The following is a 20274-nucleotide window of genomic DNA, read 5'->3' as shown; positions in this document are numbered from 1 at the left end:
CCGAGGCGCGCCCCTGACGGCGGTTTGAAAGATGGCGACTGTCGCCGAGCTCAAGGCCGGTGAGTGCGCGTGGGCCGTTTGCCGGGTGAAAGGCGTCTGGCCTTCCTCTTGTGAAAAGGATGGAGCGAAAGGAGCGCGCGCGAAACAGAGTCCGGCTTCCAGGGGCGCGGGGCTCGTTCTGCGGCGTTAGGGTCGGCAGAGCGTCCGGCTGGTGTGGCGGCCGCTGCGCCCGGGCCCTGTGTGAGGGAAGCGGTCGCACTGGGGCAGTTTTGGAATCGGCTTTGAGCTGGAGCAGGAGCTGCGGGACCCTCATGTGCCCGAGGGGCCTGCAGTCCTGCACGTTGGGCGTCTGGGCGCATTTGTGAGATCGCTCTCGGGCCGAAGCTTTGGGCCACTTCCTTCATGTGGGACTGAGTGATGACAGTACCCACAGCCATTTATTGGGGTTAGGTACAGTCCCAAACCCTTAGCTCAGTTGTCACTGAATCCTTGCAGCCACCTGTGAGGTGCGTCCCGCTCTCCATGGGGAAAAACTGGCGCTGGGAAGCTGCCTGGCCATTCTCCAGGAGTTTTCAACAGAGTTCCACAAAGGTGCGAGTCGATTAAGCTGGAAACGTTTGTTCACCGTTGATTTTGTGTGATCGGATGTCCAGACAAATAATAGTAGTTATAGTTACAAGCGACAGAGCCTTAAATGTCAAGCACTACCCAATCCCAGTATTGCATAATAGATCCTGTGTCACAATCTCATGCCCATTTTATAGACTGGGAAATAGAGGTGCCGAGAGGTGAAATAGCTCGCGCAAAGCGCCTTAGCTAGGAGGCCCAGTGCGAGAGCCTAGATCAGCCGCACCTGAAGGCCAGGTCTTAATCCCTGGGTGATACTGCTACCCAGTTAATAAAACCAGTTGAGTTTTCAGGGAACTTGGGATCCAAATCAGTAATTCTTAAAGATTTGGCAGGGAGGGGTTGAATCCCTTTGAGAAGAGGATGCTGGAAGCATTGACGTAAATGTGTGTTTGGGCGCTGGGCTGGTGAACAGTCCTGGAAAAGGCATGCCTTTATCCACAAGAACAGAGTTCACGGGAATCCGATCTCACTCTCCGCAGGGAATACGTAACACATGTGATATTGCATCAGCTCCAGAGGATTTATCTTTTTTTTTTTTTAAGATTTTTTTCAGTTTATTTATTTATTTTGAGAGGGAGAGGGACAGAATCCCAAGCAGGCTTTGCACTGCCACCACAGAGCCCGATGCCAGGGCTCGAACTCACACGAGATCGTGACCTGAGCCTAAATCAAGAGTCAGAGGCTTAACCCACTGAGCCACCCAGGTGCCCCTCTTCAGAGGATTTAAAGATACTTTGGGGAGGGGGGCACCTGGGTGGCTCAGTTGGTTAAGCCACCCACTCTTGATTTAGGCTCAGGTCACGATCCTGCGGTTGCGAGTTGGAGCCCCACGTGGGGGCCCTGCGCTGACCGTGGGGAGCCTGCTTGGGATCCTCTCTCCCTGCCCCTCTCCTGCTCATGCGCTCTCTCCCCCCCCCCCAAATAAATAAACTTAAAAAAAAAAATAAAGGTATTTTGGGATATTAAGGCAAGTTAAGAACCTCTTTCTGAAGTTGTTATAGCACCGTGTTTTAAACATAATAAATAGCAGGAAGGGCAAAATAATACAGAACCCCAAAAGAAGATGTAACTCTGGGGTTTAGGAGTGAGTGTCCTTCACAGATCTAGGGAGCCCTTTATGTTTTTTCTGCGTTGCCCAGTTCTGAATATGCTCTGTGTTGAAGAGAATCTCAGTGACATATGTTTCCCAGTCAGTTATCGTACATTGTATGGACTTGTGCCTTTTTGAAGCTTGCACATCTTTGCATCTCCCTTGGTTCTGCCTCCGAGAGGTGGAGCTCATCATGTTGGAGAGGGCAACTGAGGCGTGAGCTGGCGATGAGACGGACAGCCTAGATTTCCTAACTCCAGCTTCATTAATTCGCATTTCTCTGCTGAGTTTGAGGCTGTGCTGTGTGCACATACAGCCTTTGGGACAGGATCCTGGCCAGCGAAAACTCTCCCATCTACTTCCAAAGATGGAGTTAAAGAACGGGTTCGGTTATGATCCCAAGACTGTGATAAGGCTGGACCTTCCTTTTATGGGCCTGTTACAAAGTCTGATTGGGTGATAACTGTACTTGCATACCTGCCAAATAGGTTGAAGGGATGATTTAAAAACAAGGAGCAAAAAAGGTTAAAATTCAGTCTAGATTGTATCTCTGTAATGGAATCCTAAGACCCAGGTTTTTGTTGTTGTATAATAAAGCTTTAAAGGAATTTTGTGACAAATGGATAAGTTCTTTGGGCTCTGTTTATGAGTTTTTCTTTATGTTGATGTACTTATTTGGTGCCTTGGGTAGGGCACAGTAGTATTAAACTATGTTTATTACACCCTGTATTATAATGTTCCCAGGTAGAGTTTTTGAGCTCTTACTGTGTTCTAGGCACTGTGGGTGAGAGGTGTTGATTGTCTGGGTTTGTTACTTAGCCTTGAGGGACAATGTGAACGAAGAAGGTTCCAGATCACTGCAAGGAATGATGCCAATTCAGCCCGGTGCCCGTCAGTATCTATACTAACATTTATAGTTAAATCTCATTAGCATAACTGATACAGCAATCCGACCCTTGCTCCTCAAGAAGTTAGATTACACTCAACATATATATCCCCGATGTCTCAAGGTGGCAGTGATAGATTTCTAACTAGGCTAATCTACGTGTTAGATTTCTAACTAGGCTTATAATTTCAGAATCCTGTTGTTTTTTAGGAAATTAACTTGTGTCTTAAAAAAAACAAACCCAAAATACCTTTTTGCTCTGAATGGGCCATTCCCCAAGGGTTCTGGATAGCATAGGTTTTTATCAAAAGACAACATATTCCTTCCTTTTATGGAATGCATTCATTGTCTTTAATCATCTTTCTACACCAGAGATTTTCGTGAATATAGAACCTATCTGCAGTGCTAAACACTCTTGAAAACATACGAGACAGTAAGGGTTAATTTCAGGCTCCGGTGAGCTAATTCTATGCTCCCTTTTCCTCCCTCACTAAAGATGCATACCAGACTATAGCTACTGACAGTGATGATGTTAGAAAGATAAACTTGAGTTTACTTAAATATATTAAAATAGCAAATCATTGCAACTTGAGAACTTTATATTTTTATTACAAACATGAATTGTGGTAGCTAATTGGATAACTTCCATTTAGCACGTTGTTTAGATCGAAACAGTGGGTATTAGGCCACTTTACTAGGTACACATTTTTCTTCCAAGTATGCCTAAGAATTGAGGGGTGCCTGGCTGGCTCAGTTGGTGGAGTGTGCGACTCTTGATCTCAAGAGTTTGAATGAGTTTGAGCTCCATGTTGATGTAGAGATTACTTAAAAAAAAAAAAAAAAGAATGACCAAATTTGTTCTATAATTGAAACATAATATTTTATATTTAACAGTTTTAAAGGACACCTTGGAGAAAAGAGGAGTATTAGGGCATTTAAAAGCAAGGATCCGAGCTGAAGTTTTCAATGCCCTGCATGATGAAAGTGAACCCCGACCGCCGTTGTCTCATGAAAACCTTCTAATTAATGAATTAATTCGGGAGTATTTGGAATTCAACAAATAAGTATACAGCATCTGTCCTCATATCAGGTAAGAGGTTATTGTTACTTACCTGAAACAACATCTGCTTTTTCCCTGCCCTCAATTCTCAGAAAATGTTTACGCTGGAAATCCGATTCCATTACCACAGTGTCATCTGAGTGACAGGGACATAAACATCTCATGGGTTCTTTCCATAGCTTGAACAAGTTCTCACGGGGCTTACTGTATTGTAGGGGAAAAAAATAAACACTAGGTGCACCCTTTGAAAAATCGCCTGATACTGAGAATAAGCAGTTGTTGACATTTTGTTTGCTGCTAGCTTTTTTCTATAGATATACTTTAAAAATACAGTTTTGATGTATATAGTTTTTGTTAAAAAACTAGAAGAACTAGAGATAAAACTTTAAAATACTGCTACTATTATAGGTGAGGGATATATGCAATGTGTGTAAAAGCATGATATTTTAAATGGATTAGGAAGGAGTTTACTTTCCTATTGGGGTAACCTTGGTATTGGGGGGAGGAGATGGACAGTTGAAGAGACATTTGTCTGTTAAATTTTATTTGTGAAGAAAGTAAAGAACTGAAAGGAATGCACGGTAGTCAAGACTTTCCTCTGGGCTGAGGGAGAAATGGGATTGGAAGGATTGCACCTGTATCATTTCATGGCCTTGTTTAAGGTTTGCTCTGTGCTTTAAGATTGTTTCACCTCTCATTAAAGAAAAGAAACCATGAAGTAGATTTTGGAAGAGAGAATGAGTTCTTTGAGATGCTGAACTTTGATTTAACAGCCCTTTTATTGATATTCTAGATGTCTTATTTAATGTTAAGCATATACCTTAACTGAATAAAGACCAGGATTTTTCGTGGTCTAAGGATCTTCAGTATCAGTAGCCACTTTCCTCAGTTGTTACAGATGGCTACATAATACTATTAGTACTCAGAAAAGAAGAAAATTGTGAAAATAGAATGAATGCGGTCTTGGACTGGGCTTCCCTAAATGAAATATGGTAACCATCATTTTAAGTTTCATATTAAGTGTCTCGGTTTTGTTCAAAAACTGAGGTATAGTTAACAGTACAATATACCTTTTTCAGTATACACTGCGATGAATTTTACCAAATGCATAGTTTTGTAACTACCACCTCAGTTACAGTCTCGATGTAGAGTATTTTTTTATCACCTCAAAAAATTCTCTGCCCTGTTGTGGTCAACTTCTTTGTCTACCCCCACCCCTAGCAACCACTGATCTGTTGTTTTCTGTACCTGTCATTTGCCTTTCCAGAATGTTATAGAAATGAACCCATTCAGGAAGTAGCCTTTTGAGTCCGCTTCCTTTCACTTAGCATAATGCATTTGAGATTCAGCTGTGTTGGGTTTTTTTCCCCCTGAATAGCACTCATTTGTATGGCTGTGCCGATTTTATCCATTATCGCCAGTGGGTTGTAGTTTTTGGCAATTATCAAGCTGCCATAAACATTCACACACAAGTTTCTGTGTGAAAGTAAGCTTTCGTTTCTCTTGAGTAAAGAGCTAAGAGTGGGATTGCAAGGTGTTGTGTGGTAAGTACATGCTCACCTTTGTAAGGAATGGCTCAACCCGTTTCCAAAGTGCTGTGCCATTTTGCCTCTCCTACTGAAAATCTGAGAAGTCTGTATACCTGGTGAGTGGTTCTTATCAAAATCATATGTGCTTTTTAGATGAATAAAGACACCTGATTTTTCCTCCAGAATCTGGTCAGCCTGTAGTACCATTGGACAGACAGTTTCTCATTCGGGAACTAAATGCATTTGAAGAATCAAAGGATAACACAATGTAAGAACTTTTTTTTCCTATAATTATTATTTTTTATAATTTATATTCAAGTTAGTTAACACATGAAGCAACAATGATTTCAGGAGTAGATTCCTTAAGCCCCTTGCCCACTGAGCCCATCCCCCTCCCACAGCCCCTCCAGCAACCCTCAGTTTGTTCTCTATATTTCAGAGTCTCTTCTGTTTTGTCCCCCCTCCCTGTTTTTATATTATTTTTGCTTCCTTCCCTTATGTTCATCTGTTTTGTATCTGAAAGTCCTCGTATGAGTGAAGTCATATGATATTTGTCTTTCTGTGACTAATTTCGCTTAGCATAATACCCTCCAATTCCTTCCACGTAGTTGCAGATGGCAAGATTTCATTCTTTTTGATCGCCGAGTAATACTCCGTTTTATGTATATGCCACATCTTCTTTATCCATTCATCCATCAGTGGACATTTTGGGCTCTTTCTGTACTTTGGCTATTGTGATAGTGCTGCTATAACATGGGGGTGCATGTGTCCCTTCGAAACAGCACACTGTGTCCCTTGGATAAATACCTAGTAGTGCCATTGCTGGGTCGTAGGGTAGTTCTCTTTTTAATTTTTCAAAGAACCTCCACACTGCTTTCCAGGGTGGCTGCACAGTTTGCATTCCCACCAGCAGTACAAAAGAGATCCTCTTTTCTCGGCATCCTTATCAACATCTGTTGTTGCCTGAGTTGTTGATGTCAGCCTTTCTGACAGGTGTAAGGTGGTATCTCAGTGTGGTGTGATTTATATTTCCCTGATGATGAGCGATGTGGAGCATTTTTTCATGTGTTGTTTGGACATCTGGGTGTCTTCTTTGGAGAAGTGTCTGTTCATTGTCCAATTTCTTCAGTGGATTATTTATTTTTTGGGTATTGAGTTTGATAAGTTCTGTATGGATTTTGGATACTAACCCTTTATCTGATATGTCGTTTGCAAATATCTTCTCCCATTCCATCAGTTGCCTTTTAGTTTTGCTGATGTTTGCTTCACTGTACAGAAGCTTTTTATTTTGATGAGGTCTCAGTAGTTCATTTTGCTTTGGTTTCCCTGCTCCCAGAGACGTGTTGAGTAAGAAGTTGCTGTGGCCAGGGTCAGAGAAGTTTTTGCCTGCTTTCTCCTCGAGGATTTTGATGGCTTCCTGTCTTACATTGAGGTCTTTCATCCATTTTGAGTTTATTTTTGTGTCTGGTGTAAGAAAGTTGTCCAGGTTCATTCTTCTGCGTGTCGCTGTCCAGTTTTCCCAGCACCACTTGCTGAAGAGACTGTCTTTATTTCACTGGATATTCTTTCCTGCTTTGTCAAAGATTAGTTGCCCATACATTTGTGGGTCCATTTCTGGGTTCTCTATTCTGTTCCGTTGATCTGAGGGTCTATTTTTGTGCCAAGAACTTTTTTTAATAACCTTTTTTTGAAATAAAAACTTAAAAATAAATTTTTAGATAGTGTTGTATTGGAGTCATAATCACATAGTGGTGGTTTTATTTCGTTTTAACTCAGCAGGTATTTATTTGGTTCGAGTGTGTGTCTAACACTGCACCAAATCCAAGGTGTGTAGCAATAAACAAGATAAGGCGTCTGCTCCTGGAGCTAAAATTCCTGTGGTTTCAGAGGACTGAGCAACAGTCCTGCTAAGGGTCCGTTTCTTGGTTTCTTGGTCCATACCCCACCCACCCACTTTTATTTCCCATCTGAGACTATCTTTTATCACTTGTTCCTTACTCACGCTGAACTCTTCCTCCCGATATTTCCTTCACTTCAACTTAGGATCCCCCAAAACCCAATCAACTTGTTTTGACCATTGAACTTAGTGAAAACCAACCCTCTGTTTTTATTTGTTACTGTCCCCTCTTTTGCCCTCTCTGCATGTTAAATTCTCCTATCACCATTTATACTGAAACTCTGCCCTTGAAAGGAAGGGTGACCACTTTTGAGTAGTTTCTTGGTTCTTTTCTTACTTCAGAGTTGCTTAAACTTTTCCCAGAGAATCCCTGAATGGCAAAAACAAAATAAAATAAAATAAAATAAAATAAAATAAAATAAATAAAATAAAATAAATATAAAATAAAATGTAAAATAAAATAAAAATAGAATGTACATAGGAGGCCAGGGGACATGGCTCAAAGCAGCCTTTCCATTAGCAAGAAATTTCTTTGAAATCTTACGTTTTCTCTTTCGAAACTTTATTGAGTTTTTCTCTTTCTACTTCATGATATAATTGGTTCTACCATAAAAATGTTATAAAGGACATACCAATTAATTGAACTTTCCCACAAGTCTTTGCACAATGAATGTTCTAGGATCATACTCCACCTTTACCCTGTACTTTTGTCCCAAGGCCCCGGCCCAAGAGTGGCTGTATATTGTGTATTTCCAATTGAGAAGCTCAGTTTCACTGGAGTTTCTGTGGCATTTTGTAATACTGACTCTTCTCCCTTAAAACACCTATTGTCATTTGTCTTTATGACATTTACTGTCTAAGTTTGTTCTTTCCCTAACAGTGTTCTCAATTTCTTCATTGGCTCTTTTTAGGCTTCCTTTAAATTGTGACCACTCAAGTTTTGTCCTTAACAAAACTTTTTCATCTTGTCCCCTCGCCCACTTTCTGAGTATGCCTGAGTCTTTAATGGTTGCCTCTGAGCTGTGACTCCACTTTAAATCAAAAACATGCCCTAAGTTGTGGGCCCACGTTTCTGCTGGCATCTTAACTCACTGTGTCCAAAAATTAAATCTGCTGTTTTCATCTCCTTAAACCCCCCTCGTAGGTTCCTCATGTAGCCATTTGGGTCTTAAACTCAGAGTCCATTATGTTTGTGGCTCCAGTCCTTTCCCCACCAGTCACTTTGCACATCGCATCCCTTCTACCTCTGCGGTATCTCCCATCCACTCCCGCTGCCCCACGCTGTGTTGTTGAGAAGCCGTCTGCTTTCTCTGTCTCTATTCACTTTCTTGCCAACTTACACTTCAAACTGCCCGCAGTTTGCTTTCTGAAAGACAGTTACTGCTTTGTTTAAAACACTTCTGTTGTGAAGTTTTCAGATTTTAAAAAGTAACATGGATTGTAAGATTGAAATTTTTCTCACCCACAAAAGTAACACACACATTGACAAAGTAAATGTGTGAGATGATGGATATGTTACTTAATTCGCCTGAGGAGAATTCCTTTGCGTGTGTGTGTGTGTATATATAGATATTTATATATAAATTTATATACACACAATAAATATCAAGTTATCACCTTATATAGTTTAATACCTTACAATTTTATTTCTCAGTTATACGTCAGTAGAGCTGGGGGAAAAAAGGTAAAATGGTAAGTACACCACATACTAGATACATGTGCCAGTGTGAGTTGTAAAGTGGTTTTCCACAAACACATTCATATGTTTCAGAGAAACTAAGAATTTGCACACAAAGTAGGATAAAGTCTAAAATAGCCTTATGTTAGGTCAAGCATGCCACCGAATGAGTTTGCCAAATTATGAGGAAGACTAGTTTCAGAGTTTCTGTGTTTTTACCGTTGCAAATAAAGTATTGTAAGGCCAAACCTGAAAAATATTCTCCTTTTTTAACTTGTATTTTTTTCATAAATTTTTTTTTAAGTTTATTTATTTTTGAGAGAGACAGAGACAAAATGTGAGTGGGTTGGGGCAGAGAGAGGAGGTGCAGAATCCGAAGCAGGCTCCAGGCTCGAGCTGTCAGCACAGAGCGGGGTTCTAACTCACGAGCCGTGAGATCATGACTGAGCCGAAGGCGGTCGCTCAACTGACTGAGCCACCCAGGCGCCCCTTAACTTTTATTTTTTAAAAATCTTAGTATCCATGAATTTGTGGATTAAATATACTAGTTTTTTGTTTTCTTTTTTTTTTCAACGTTATTTATTTTTGGGACAGAGAGAGACAGAGCATGAACAGGGGAGGGGCAGAGAGAGAGGGAGACACAGAATCGGAAACAGGGTCCAGGCTCTGAGCCATCAGCCCAGAGCCCGACGCGGGGCTCGAACTCACGGACCGCAAGATCGTGACCTGGCTGAAGTCGGACGCTTAACCGACTGCGCCACCCAGGCGCCCCTAGTTTTTTGTTTTCTAATAACATTTAAAAATATCTGAATCTTAAAATTTTAAATCTTAAAAACTTTATTGATGTTAAGAACAAGATTGTTTAAATTTAAAAATCTTCTTGAACCAATTTAGCTCTTTGGGACACATGGTTTAAAATAAACGAAAAGACCCTATTTTATGTTCCTGGATGGTAAGATCTATTCCTTTCATAAGAGTTGAGGCATCTTAAATTTTTTTTTTTTTTTTTTTTAACGTTTATTTATTTTTGAGACAGAGAGAGACAGAGCATGAACGGGGGAGGGGCAGAGAGAGAGGGAGACACAGAATCGGAAACAGGCTCCAGGCTCTGAGCCATCAGCCCAGAGCCTGACGCGGGGCTCGAACCCACGGACCGCGAGATCGTGACCTGAGCCGAAGTCGGACGCTTAACGACTGAGCCACCCAGGCGCCCCGAGTTGAGGCATCTAAATAGAGAAACTTACTTTCCTCCTTTCCTTGTGTTATGAAACAGTTGGCATGCAAGGAGTTACTTATTGCTGCGTAACACACTGCCTAGGATTTGGTGGCTTGTAACAACGAACATTCATATCTGTGGTCAGAAATCTCTGGGTGGGGCTAGTGGGGCATTTCTCAGGAGATCCGCTTAAAGGGTAGCCAGGGACGTCGTCGTCTGAAGACGTGGCTAGGGCTGGAGGATCCCTTCTGTGTGGCTCACTCACATGGCTGCTTGCATGAGACTCCATTCCTTCCATGGTACCATTCCTAGGACAGCTTGAATGTCCTTATGACCCAGCAGAGAAGGCAAGGAGGAAGCCGAGGGGCACGGTGGTTTGTGACCAGTCTTGGAAGTTGCACAGCACTCTCATTTAATACGTTTTTTGGTTCAAAGAAGTGACTTGAGCCCACACTCCAGGAGAAGGCAGTTAGGCCCCACCTTTTGGAGGGAAAGGAATGTCATACTTTAAGCTATCACACCAGCTACTAAATAGTTGTCCCCAAAAACTCAGTTAAGTTGTATTTTCAGTGATGAGATTGGAAACGTTTCTGGTGTGCTTCTGTCTCTCCCATCGTCAGCCGCATAGCTTCCGTTTGTGCAGGGATGCTCGGGTACATCTCTGAGCAGTATATTGTAATGCAAAGAGTATGGGACTTGGGATTCAACTGGAAAGTTTGTTTACTTACTATCTAAGGAATCTCCAGGGGCGCCTGGGTGGCTCAGTCCATTAAGCGTCCGATTTCGGCTCAGGTCATGATCTCACAGTCTGTGGGTTCGAGCCCTGTGTCAGGCTCTGTGCTGACAGCTCAGAGCCTGGAGCCTGCATCGGATTCCGTGTCTCCCTCTCTCTCTGCCCATCCCCTGCTCATGCTCTGTCTCTCTCTGGCTCAAAAATAAATAAAAACATTACAAAAATTTAAGAAATCTCCAGCATATCTTCCCTGAGCCATGGTTTTCTCACGTATAAATTGGGGATGATGATTATGACATCTACAGGGCGAAGATAGAATGGAAAGTGATTTGGAACTGTAAAATCACTTTTTCTTTAAACTGCCTGCCCTAAAAATAGCTTATTAAATATTAGTTCTTACCTGACTCCTGAACAGCTAACATTTATATGCCATTTAATATGTGCCAGGCATGGTTTTAAACCCTTGACATTTATGAACTCATTTAGTCCACAATAACCCTAGGAGGTAAGGACTACACTTATCCTCATTTGTAGAGGAAAAAACATTTAAGAGGCTGGGGACATTAAGAATCTTGTTGAGGTCAAGTGGTAAATCCAGGATTTGAACCCAGGCAGCCTGGCTCTTGAGACATATGACCTAATTGACAAGGATTTATTCATCCAGCGTTTCCTGAATACCTGTTGTATTCAGACAGTGCTAGGTACTGGGAAGTCTTACACTGGACTTAAGTTGAAAAGCTGAATTCCTGTGTATTGTTTGACTTTGCATTTCAGTTTAGTTGATGTTTAAGTTGGTAACGTGGGTTCTCTGGATTTTTAAATTGTCTTTCGAGTTAAATGGTACTCTTAAATTTAAATATTTTTTTAAATGTTTATTATTAAGACACAGAGAGAGACAGAGTATGAGCATGGGAGGGGGAGAGAGGGGGGGAGACACAGAATCTGAAGCAGGCTCCAGGCTCTGAGCTGTCAGCACAGAGCCCGATGTGGGGCTCGAACTCACAAACCGTGAGATCATGACCTGAGCCGAAGTCAGACACGTAACTGACTGAGCCGCCCAGGTACCCCAAATGGTACTCTTAAATTTAAAAAAGCATGAATAGTTTGTGATTTGGATAGTAACCCTGCATCTTCTTTAAGTATAGAGAATTACCTGGCCATTCAGGTGGCAGAGGCTGCCTTAGAGTAGAGTTTTGGGGGCGCCTGGATGGCTCGGTTGAGCACCCAACCTTGAGTTCAGCTCAGGTTGTGATCTCATGGTTATGAGATGAGCCCCGAGTCGGGGTCTGTGCTGAGCGTGGAGCCTGCTTGGGATTCTCTCTTTCCCTCTGTCCCTCTCCTCTGTGCGTGCATGCTCGCTTTCTCTCAAAATAAACATAAACATAGAGGTTTGTTTTAAGCTTTTCCTGTATCTATAATTTTAACTGATTGTGGTTTTCTTCCTGCTATAGACCTCTTTTATATGGAATTTTAGCTCATTTCTTGCACGGAACTAAGGAGGACCTCCAAAATCCATTTTCGAGAGGGTCTTCACTTCAGCCTCCAAACCCAGATCTTGGCAGACAACCTAGCGGAAGAAGGCAAAGGGGTATGAATTTCCTGAAATTCATCATTTTGCTGTCAGCACGTATATTTTCTTAAATATTTCTCTCTGGAATAGTTTTTCTTGAGCTTTTGAGTCATAGTTTAATTCTACTTACACTTAATACAGTTTTGGTCTGTGTTACTTATCATCCTAAAAACAAAATGCTTTTTGGTAGGAGAATCTGGAGGGGAATGACTGGACAAAATTCTCAGATATTATTTCTATACAGAAGTTTGGAAAAACCTGATTTTCACATAGATTTGTACTCTTTGGAGCAGGTTAGATTATTGGTATACTGAACAAATAGCATTTTATCAAATCATCACTTCCCCCCCCGAAAAGTGAGGAAAGATCTCTGCTTACAGATAGAGAAGCCACATGTTTCTGTACCCTTTGCATTTTTATTTAAAAAAATTTTTTAATGTTTATTTATTTTTGAGAGAGAGAGAGAGAGACAGACAGCATGAGTGGGGGAGGGGCGGAGAGAGAGGGAGACACAGAATCCGAAACAGGCTCTGCGCTCCGAGCTGTCAGCACACAGCCCGACTTGGGACCCGAACCCACAAGCTGCGAGGTCATGACCTGAGCCAAGTCAGACTGACTGAACCACCCAGGCGCCCCCTCCCCCACTTTGCATTTTTAGAATACTGTTTGTGGAAGACTGGCAGCTACCTATAAATAACGAATTCTTAGGAGGACAGCCTCGGTTTCTTTCAGAATGCTCCCTCTTCAAATGAGCTTTCTGTTGTTTTGTTCACATCAGCAATAGGCTGTCATTTTGCTAATCTGAACTGAGTGGTTTATTAGCTCCTCCTTTCCAGCTTCGGTCGGTCGAGTTGACCTCTTTCTAAGGCCGGTCATAGGTGGGGCTCAGGCAGCAGATTAACAGAACAGCTATAGCCCTGGAATGTGGAAAGAAACTTGTAGAAACCTCTGAAATACAGATCGCCCTTGGTAGTTTTCTTAAGCTGCTGTGAGCAGTATTGATCATGCCAAATGCTTGCTGTGTCTCCTCGGATCTGAAAGTGAAGTATTTGTGAGGCAAGGCGACCTCTTGAGGAGGTGATTTCTGATTTCACTACGAGTTATCCATTATCTTAGAATGCTGAGCTGATAGACCGTTGAAAAAGAAATCATTCCACCTCCTTACTTTACGCTGAGCAAACTGACCCTGAGAAGTTAGGTGACTCCTCTGAAGCCTGCAGCTGATCATTTTTAGCCGAGTCGGCATCCCTCCGTGCCCTTCTTGTACACTTTTCGGGGTTTGTGAGGAACTGTCATGAGTGCCTGCTGGCCGGCAAGTACTTAAAACAATTACGTGAGTAAATGTCGAAACGTTCAGATAATACAGTGTAAACTTCCCTTTCGTCTCTTCCGTCTTGTCTCGGCCAACTCCCCGCTTTCCCTCCCTTCCACGGAGGGAAGGCCCCCCGTTAGCAGGTCGGCAGGTCTCCCTCGAGATCCGTTTCCTGTGGATTTACGTATTCTGCTCCTGTGCGTGTCCTCCTGCAGTTGGCTTTTCTTCACTTGTCCTGTCAGCACGTGGACATCCCCTTCTACCTCGTTCTTAACTTCGTGTAGTATCGCGTGGCTTTGCTAATCGTTCTTTACCGATGTGCTGTTATGTTTTTAATTTTTGGCTTCTACCATGTAGCCGTATAGAATTACTTCCTGCCCACACAGGTGTTTGTCTTGTGCGGATGCCCAGAAGTCCAGTTGCTGGTTCAGAGCATGTACGTACTAAAAAATGTAGTAGATACTGTCTGATTCCCCTCCAGAGCGGCTTTACCAGGTGACGTGCCTACCGAGAGCGTACGATAATCGCAGTTTCTCCGTGTAATTGCCACCAGGGGATGTTATACACATGAACACTCGCTCCACGCGGCAGACCCGCGACACGGGTATTTTCATTCCCATGAGGGAAAATAATCTCTGGAGAAAGCACGTTTCTGGCTTGCAAGCTTTTCATTTTTATTTTCTTCCGTTGTACGACGTAGTAATTCAGCACTTGCCTACAACACCTGGTGCTCATCGCAGGTGTCCTCCTTCATCCCCATCACCTCTTTCCCCCACCCCCAGCCGCCTCCCCTCTGGCGACCTTCGGTGTGCTCTCTCTAGTTAAGAGTCTCTTTCTTGGGGTGCCTCTCTTTTCTTCCCCCTCTGCTCGTGTGTTTTGTTTCTTAAATTCCACATAGGAGTGAAATCATAGAGTATTTACTCTTCTGACTGACTTCGCTTAGCATAATCTTTTCTAGCTCCATCCATGTGGTGGCCCCGCTTGTAAGCTTTTTCTAATCGATCTCATTCATGGCTAATGGCTAACAACAAAGTTACAAGGAACCGAGTATTTCTTAACTGAGTTCTGTTGTTTTGAGATGTGGGTCACAGAGTAGCAAGTTGTGGCTTCACACCTGGGAGGTGGGAGGGCTGGGGAGTGGAAGAGAGAGGGAGGGAGAGAGCGAGCGAGCGAGCGCGGGCGAGCCAAAGAGGGAGAGGGAGGAGAGTGCATTAGTTACTTTGGGGCCTTCAGAGACTCCGCTTAGAGTAAACCTTTGGGCGCTTACTCTGTGGAAAGCTCAGAAATGAGGATGGCAGCTGAACTAAAGAAGAACCGTGATTTTGCAAGTTATTTTTCTTGACCGTCAAAAATTTTCTTGATAACAATGAACTCTTTGTGCAATGATTAAAAACAAATTTTTTTTTAATGTTTGTTTTTGAGAGAGAGAGAGAGAGAGAGGCAGAGCATGAGTGGGGGAGGGGCAGAGAGAGAGAGGGAGACACAGAAACGGAAGCAGGCTCCAGGCTCTGAGCCGTCAGCACAGAACCCTACGCGGGGCTCGAACTCACAGACTGCGAGATCATGACCTGAGCCAAAGTCGGACGCTTAACTGACTGAGCCACCCAGGCGCCCCTGTGCAATGATTTGTGAGGAATTATCAGCCCAAAATTGCATTGTGTCCCAGTCGCACACTCGAGGATTCTGTTTACTTTCTGGATTCTAGCTTACTGTTTGATGGAAATGTGTTTGATTTGACAACATTGACAAGGTTATGGAGACATGAAAATAATTATTCTTCAGATTACAATACCTGATCTCTACAGAAGCTCATCCGACTGAAACATAAAACACTTAAAATGAAATTCTCTTTTATTTGAACACAAGCCTAAAGCATTCCAGCATGAAAGCACTTCCTTTATCAGAGCTTTCAGAGTGCTGAAAAAAAGAGGGTTTATTGTAGACACTCTCACCTTTGGAATGGTAACCAGTTCATTAGTGGTGCTGGTATTAGTGCTTGAAATATGGAGGCAAAGTAGTTTTGGGTATAAATAAAAAACCAGATATCTCATAGCAGAGAAAATCATTAACGGAGCTTGATAGCCCATCTGTAAGGTACATGCATAACAACTTCATTTCTTTACAGTGCTTTTCTAGAAAACCTGAAATGGTTGTGGCCTCAGTTTTGTTCTGTCCAGCAAAGCTGCCTAAAAATGAGGGAGGTAGTCATCTGTGATCCAGCCCAGTAGTCTCCCATTTTTCATGAGGGTGATCAGCTGTGGTGGACTAGTGGGAATGGGTGTAGAAGCAAATTGTCTTTAGAATTAGAAAATCCAGGAGCACCTGGGTGGCTCAGTCGGTTAAGTGTCAGACTCTTGATTTCGGCTCAGGTCATGATCCCCTGGTTTGTGGGTTCGAGCCCCACGTCGGGCTCTGTGCTAACAGCTCGGAGCCTGGAGCCTGCTCCAGATTCTTTGTCTCCCCCTCTCTCTGCCCCTTCCCTGCTCACGCTCTGTCTCTGTCTCGCTCTCTCACACAAAAATAAACACTAAAAAAAAATTAAAATAAAGAAGCATCAAGAAAAGAAAATCCAGTATGTGCTTGTGGTGCTAAAATTGCATATTTCTAACAACTGCCTAGATTTGTATTCTTTTTCTCTTGTCATCTAGTTGTCATAAAAATGGGTTTTTCCATTGTAAAAAGCGTCTGGGGAATATTTTCAGTTCTTCACAATTCTCAGAATTTAGTCTTTGCATTGCATTTTTGTTGCATTTGATTCTTTTAATCTAGAACACTTCTGCCCTCTACCCCTTTGCCTCCATGACAAAAGAAATTCAGCAGAAGTGACTAGGGCCCCTTCTATTGCCAGAGCACAGGGGGTGGTCACTGGGGCCTTGGGCGTTTCTGAACTCTTCCTGGAGCTTTACTGTTGTGTTTTTGACTGAAGATTTTCTACAATTTCTGCGATACTTTTCTGATTTGGGTAGGAAGATGTAAACTGCTAGTTTTTTTTTTCTGGCCACAAGAGGGTGCTGCCGAGAGGCATTTCTGTTTGAAGAAAAGTTTCTTACTTCTTAGTTTTAAAGGTAGAACTTAGTTTCAAAGTTCTTCTTAGTTGAAGAATTTAGGCATCCTTCAAAATGCTCATTGAACACTGTCCTTGCAAATTCCATTCCTTACGTATCGTGTAAGAGAAGTTTATAACTACTACTTACCCATGGGTTTACTCCAGGATGCTCTCTGTTCCACCCTTGAGAGTGAGTCTTTAGTACTAAACATTTCCGATTTCCTCAATAATGGTTTAAAAAATGGTGAGTTCCTTTCTTTGTCCCAAGTCACCTGAAGAACTCCTACAATATCAGGGGCGCCTGGGTGGCTCAGTCAGTTAAGCGTCCGACTTAAGGTCAGGTCATGATCTCGTGGTTCACGAGTTCAAGCCCACTGTCGGGCTCCGTGCTGACAGCTCGGAGCCTGGAGCCTCTTTCGGATTCTGTATCTCTCTCTCTCTCTCTCTCTCTCTCTCTCTCTCTCTCTCTCCCCCCCCCCCCCCCCCCCCTCCTTCTTTCTGTCTTTGTATCTCAAAAATAAACATTTGAAATCTCTTTCAAAAAAAGAACTCCTATAATATTCAAGATACAGCATTCAAAAATACACGTAGATATGTCTGCACACTGCTTATTTTGACTTGGGATAAGTACTGACATTTGTTTCTGTTAATTTCAGATGACCACCTAAGAAAGGAGAAGGGGAGTATTAATAATATTGAAGATCCTCTTGTTTCTCAAGCAGTAAAGAGATGACATTTCCATCTGGGGCGTCTTTTGTCTTAAAATTGTGTGTATTCAGTACCATATTTATTCTGCCAACATTACCAAAATACATCACTAATGTTTGTACTTTGTAGAGATTCGAGTTTCTGCAAAACATTTAGCCCCTCCTGTTTTACTACATTTGTGAATAAAAACTAACTTGTAGCTTCCAGCTTCTTGGATTTGACTTGAAAGAGAAAAAAAATACTGTTTTCAGAAGGTATGATAAAGTTTTTTAAATTTGTAAGAGCTAGAGGGATTTTATTAGTACCTCTATGTTCTTAAAAAAAAAAAGTTCAGGCCTTTATAGCCATATGCTCTGCTCTTTAACAAGGTTACATTAATTAAATTTCCTTCGGGCTGGAATTAGGTGGATTTGTAGAAAAATCCATTCATGTTCTGAGAAAACATTTAAAAGAACACTAAAGCCAGAAAATATTTTCTATAAACTTTGTTTTTTTCCTTATGATTAGTGGTTTTTCAGATAACCATTTATAATTAGGTTTAGATATCTGAATTACTATCTAAATTTGAACTTTTAAACTAGGTAACAATGTACTTTTTCTTTCCTTGGACCATTTTGGCTTCTATTGGAAGATTTAATTAAAAGGAAGAGGGGGAAATAATTCTTTTAATTTTGCTGTAAGTAAAACAAAGAGTTTATTTCATTATATAAAGAATGTGGAGTAAGCATGAAGAGACAGGCTTTAGGAGAAATACCAGAAGGCACTTTTTAAAAGATGGCATTGTGTAACCTCCGTGTGGCCTTCAGCTGTGCACTTACAAGGCGAGCTACGCCAGGGGCTGCCACTACCTACTCGGGCTCCGGAAGTCTCATTAAATGCCAGTTTTTCGTTCTTGGAATAAAAAAAAAAAAACGGTAAGAGCTCTTAGTGTGCGATCTCTAAAATGCTATTTTGATATTTATTCAGACATTTTTATAACGTGGAGTCTCCAGACCGATATCCCTGACAACACCTGTTACAATAGCGCCCGGTCGGCCGCAAGTCGCAAAGCGTGTTCTGGGCGTGAACTGCGCGGGCTCCCGTTTACCGACCGCGTTTATCTTGAACATTTTCCACAGGGAAAGTGATCATGGCTGGAGCTGGAAAAATTGGAGTCCTCTTCAGGGTGCGGACTCTGTGCTGCCTGTGGAAATTACTGACACTTATTATTGACTTTCTGTGCGGTGGTCAGCGTTCAGTCCTTACACCTTAACCAAGAATTTTTATCTGAGTGCCAAAAGTTTAAAGAAGTCCCCTCAAGACATACTTGACAAGTGAGAGGATTTTGCGAGGGCCTATTGACGAGCTAGAATTACTTACATAGATAGAGAAGTGCCATCAGGGCTCATTTCCATTTTTAAAATTAAATCTGTAATCTATGGTAACTTAAGTTACGAATTCTGTTGTATTGGGTGTGGGGATATGAATATCTGAATTCTTCTCAGAAGACTTGGTTTACATGCAAGGATGTTGGCAATGGACGCTAAGTTTACCTCAGGAATTACAATCATGCAGGACTAGATTAAGAAAAAATTCTGGACTTTATCATTTTGGATACTGATATAAAGTCATCACGATAGAAGCTGAACAGAATTGTCGCTTGTAGTCGATAGTGCTTTTGTATGCATTGTCCTGTCATTTGTTTGTACCCAGGCCACTTTTATACTTTCGATGTATCATTTAATAAAAAACACTGGAGCAACTCGTCTTTGTGCAGAGGCTGTTCCTGTGCCTGTTCGGTCATCAAGAGGTGGACGCCAGGACGGGAAGAATGGTTGGAGGTGGCTCCCCAGGCCCCCCCTTCCCCCTGCAGGCTCCCCGGCAGCCTGGGTGGAGGGTGAAGGGAGGGAGCTGTGCCCCGCGTGTGCCCTTGCCATCAGCCACCTCACCTGCCACACTTACTCTTCACCCCGGGGGCTGGTGGGGACGGTGTTGTAACCGGGGACGTGGCCATTTAGGGCTTCAGAAGAGCATATGCAGCACTCTTTTTTTATATTTGGAAAAAGGGAAAACCACCTATTTTCAAAAAGCTAAGATTTTTATGATTTCCACAGAGGACCTTAGGTTGAGAAAAATGTACTCCAGAAATGTTTATACTCAGGATATTTGAACTGTGTCAATTAATTTATAAGCCAGTAGTTGAAGAAGGTGCATGGGCAGAGATAGCAAAAAAAAAAAAAAAGATCTGAATACAGAGGAACCATCAAGCTCTTGTCCTCTAACTCAAAAAACTAAATCTGCATCACTGCTGGTGGTTTTCATGGGTTGTTAAGGAGAAGTTCTCTTCCAGAAATACAGAGAAGTTTTAGGGGAAGACTTGGATTTACACAAAAATAGGATGGGAATTGGGACTGAAGAGGGATTTAGGAAAAGTGGAAATCTAAAACTTGGGCAGTTAAAAAACAGCAGGAACAGAGGTGGTGTTTGAAGATGATAAATTTAGCTTAGCATATATGTTTGCATAGAGTAAACTAATAGCTTTATAATTATGTGCAAGAATGCATTTGTATATGACTCGCATGCCTGTATGATTATATAAAATTTGATGTGTTCCTTTAACCTAAAGCCAAGTGTACACGAAGGATTAACATTTGTGAGAATATGCCTTTAAAGGCATTTAGGACAATCCTCCCCAGCCACTTGGGTATTTGATTTTTGTAACAACCGTTCTGCAAGGATTGTGTGGTCTTCATTAATTTTTGTTTTTTAAATAAAAGGTAAAACTACCTCTAAAAAAAAATAGACCTTATTTCTTGAATATAACGTGCACAGAGTTTCCATACGCCACCTATCCCCACACTCGCAGCCTCCCCCATTTTTAGCAGCACCCCCCCCATCAGGGTGGCACGTTTGTTCCAATCGATGGACCTACACTGACCA

The 20274-nt window shown here is 42.2% G+C and overlaps 1 protein-coding gene across 1 annotated transcript; it reads left to right on the top strand.

Annotated features, from left to right (window-relative positions):
- Positions 1–19098, top strand: CEP20 (centrosomal protein 20). The gene is given in 6 exon segments (XM_030300862.1): positions 1–59; positions 3501–3666; positions 3668–3696; positions 5379–5463; positions 12171–12307; positions 17304–19098. Coding segments are annotated over 6 exon segments (522 nt in total). The 5' UTR covers positions 1–31; the 3' UTR covers positions 17381–19098.
- The last annotated feature ends 1176 nt before the right edge of the window (positions 19099–20274 follow it).

Source organism: Lynx canadensis, chromosome E3 (assembly GCF_007474595.2).
Source record: "Lynx canadensis isolate LIC74 chromosome E3, mLynCan4.pri.v2, whole genome shotgun sequence".
In the NCBI taxonomy this organism is placed as follows: Eukaryota; Metazoa; Chordata; class Mammalia; order Carnivora; family Felidae; genus Lynx; species Lynx canadensis.
This window is presented reverse-complemented; position numbering and strand designations above follow the sequence as displayed.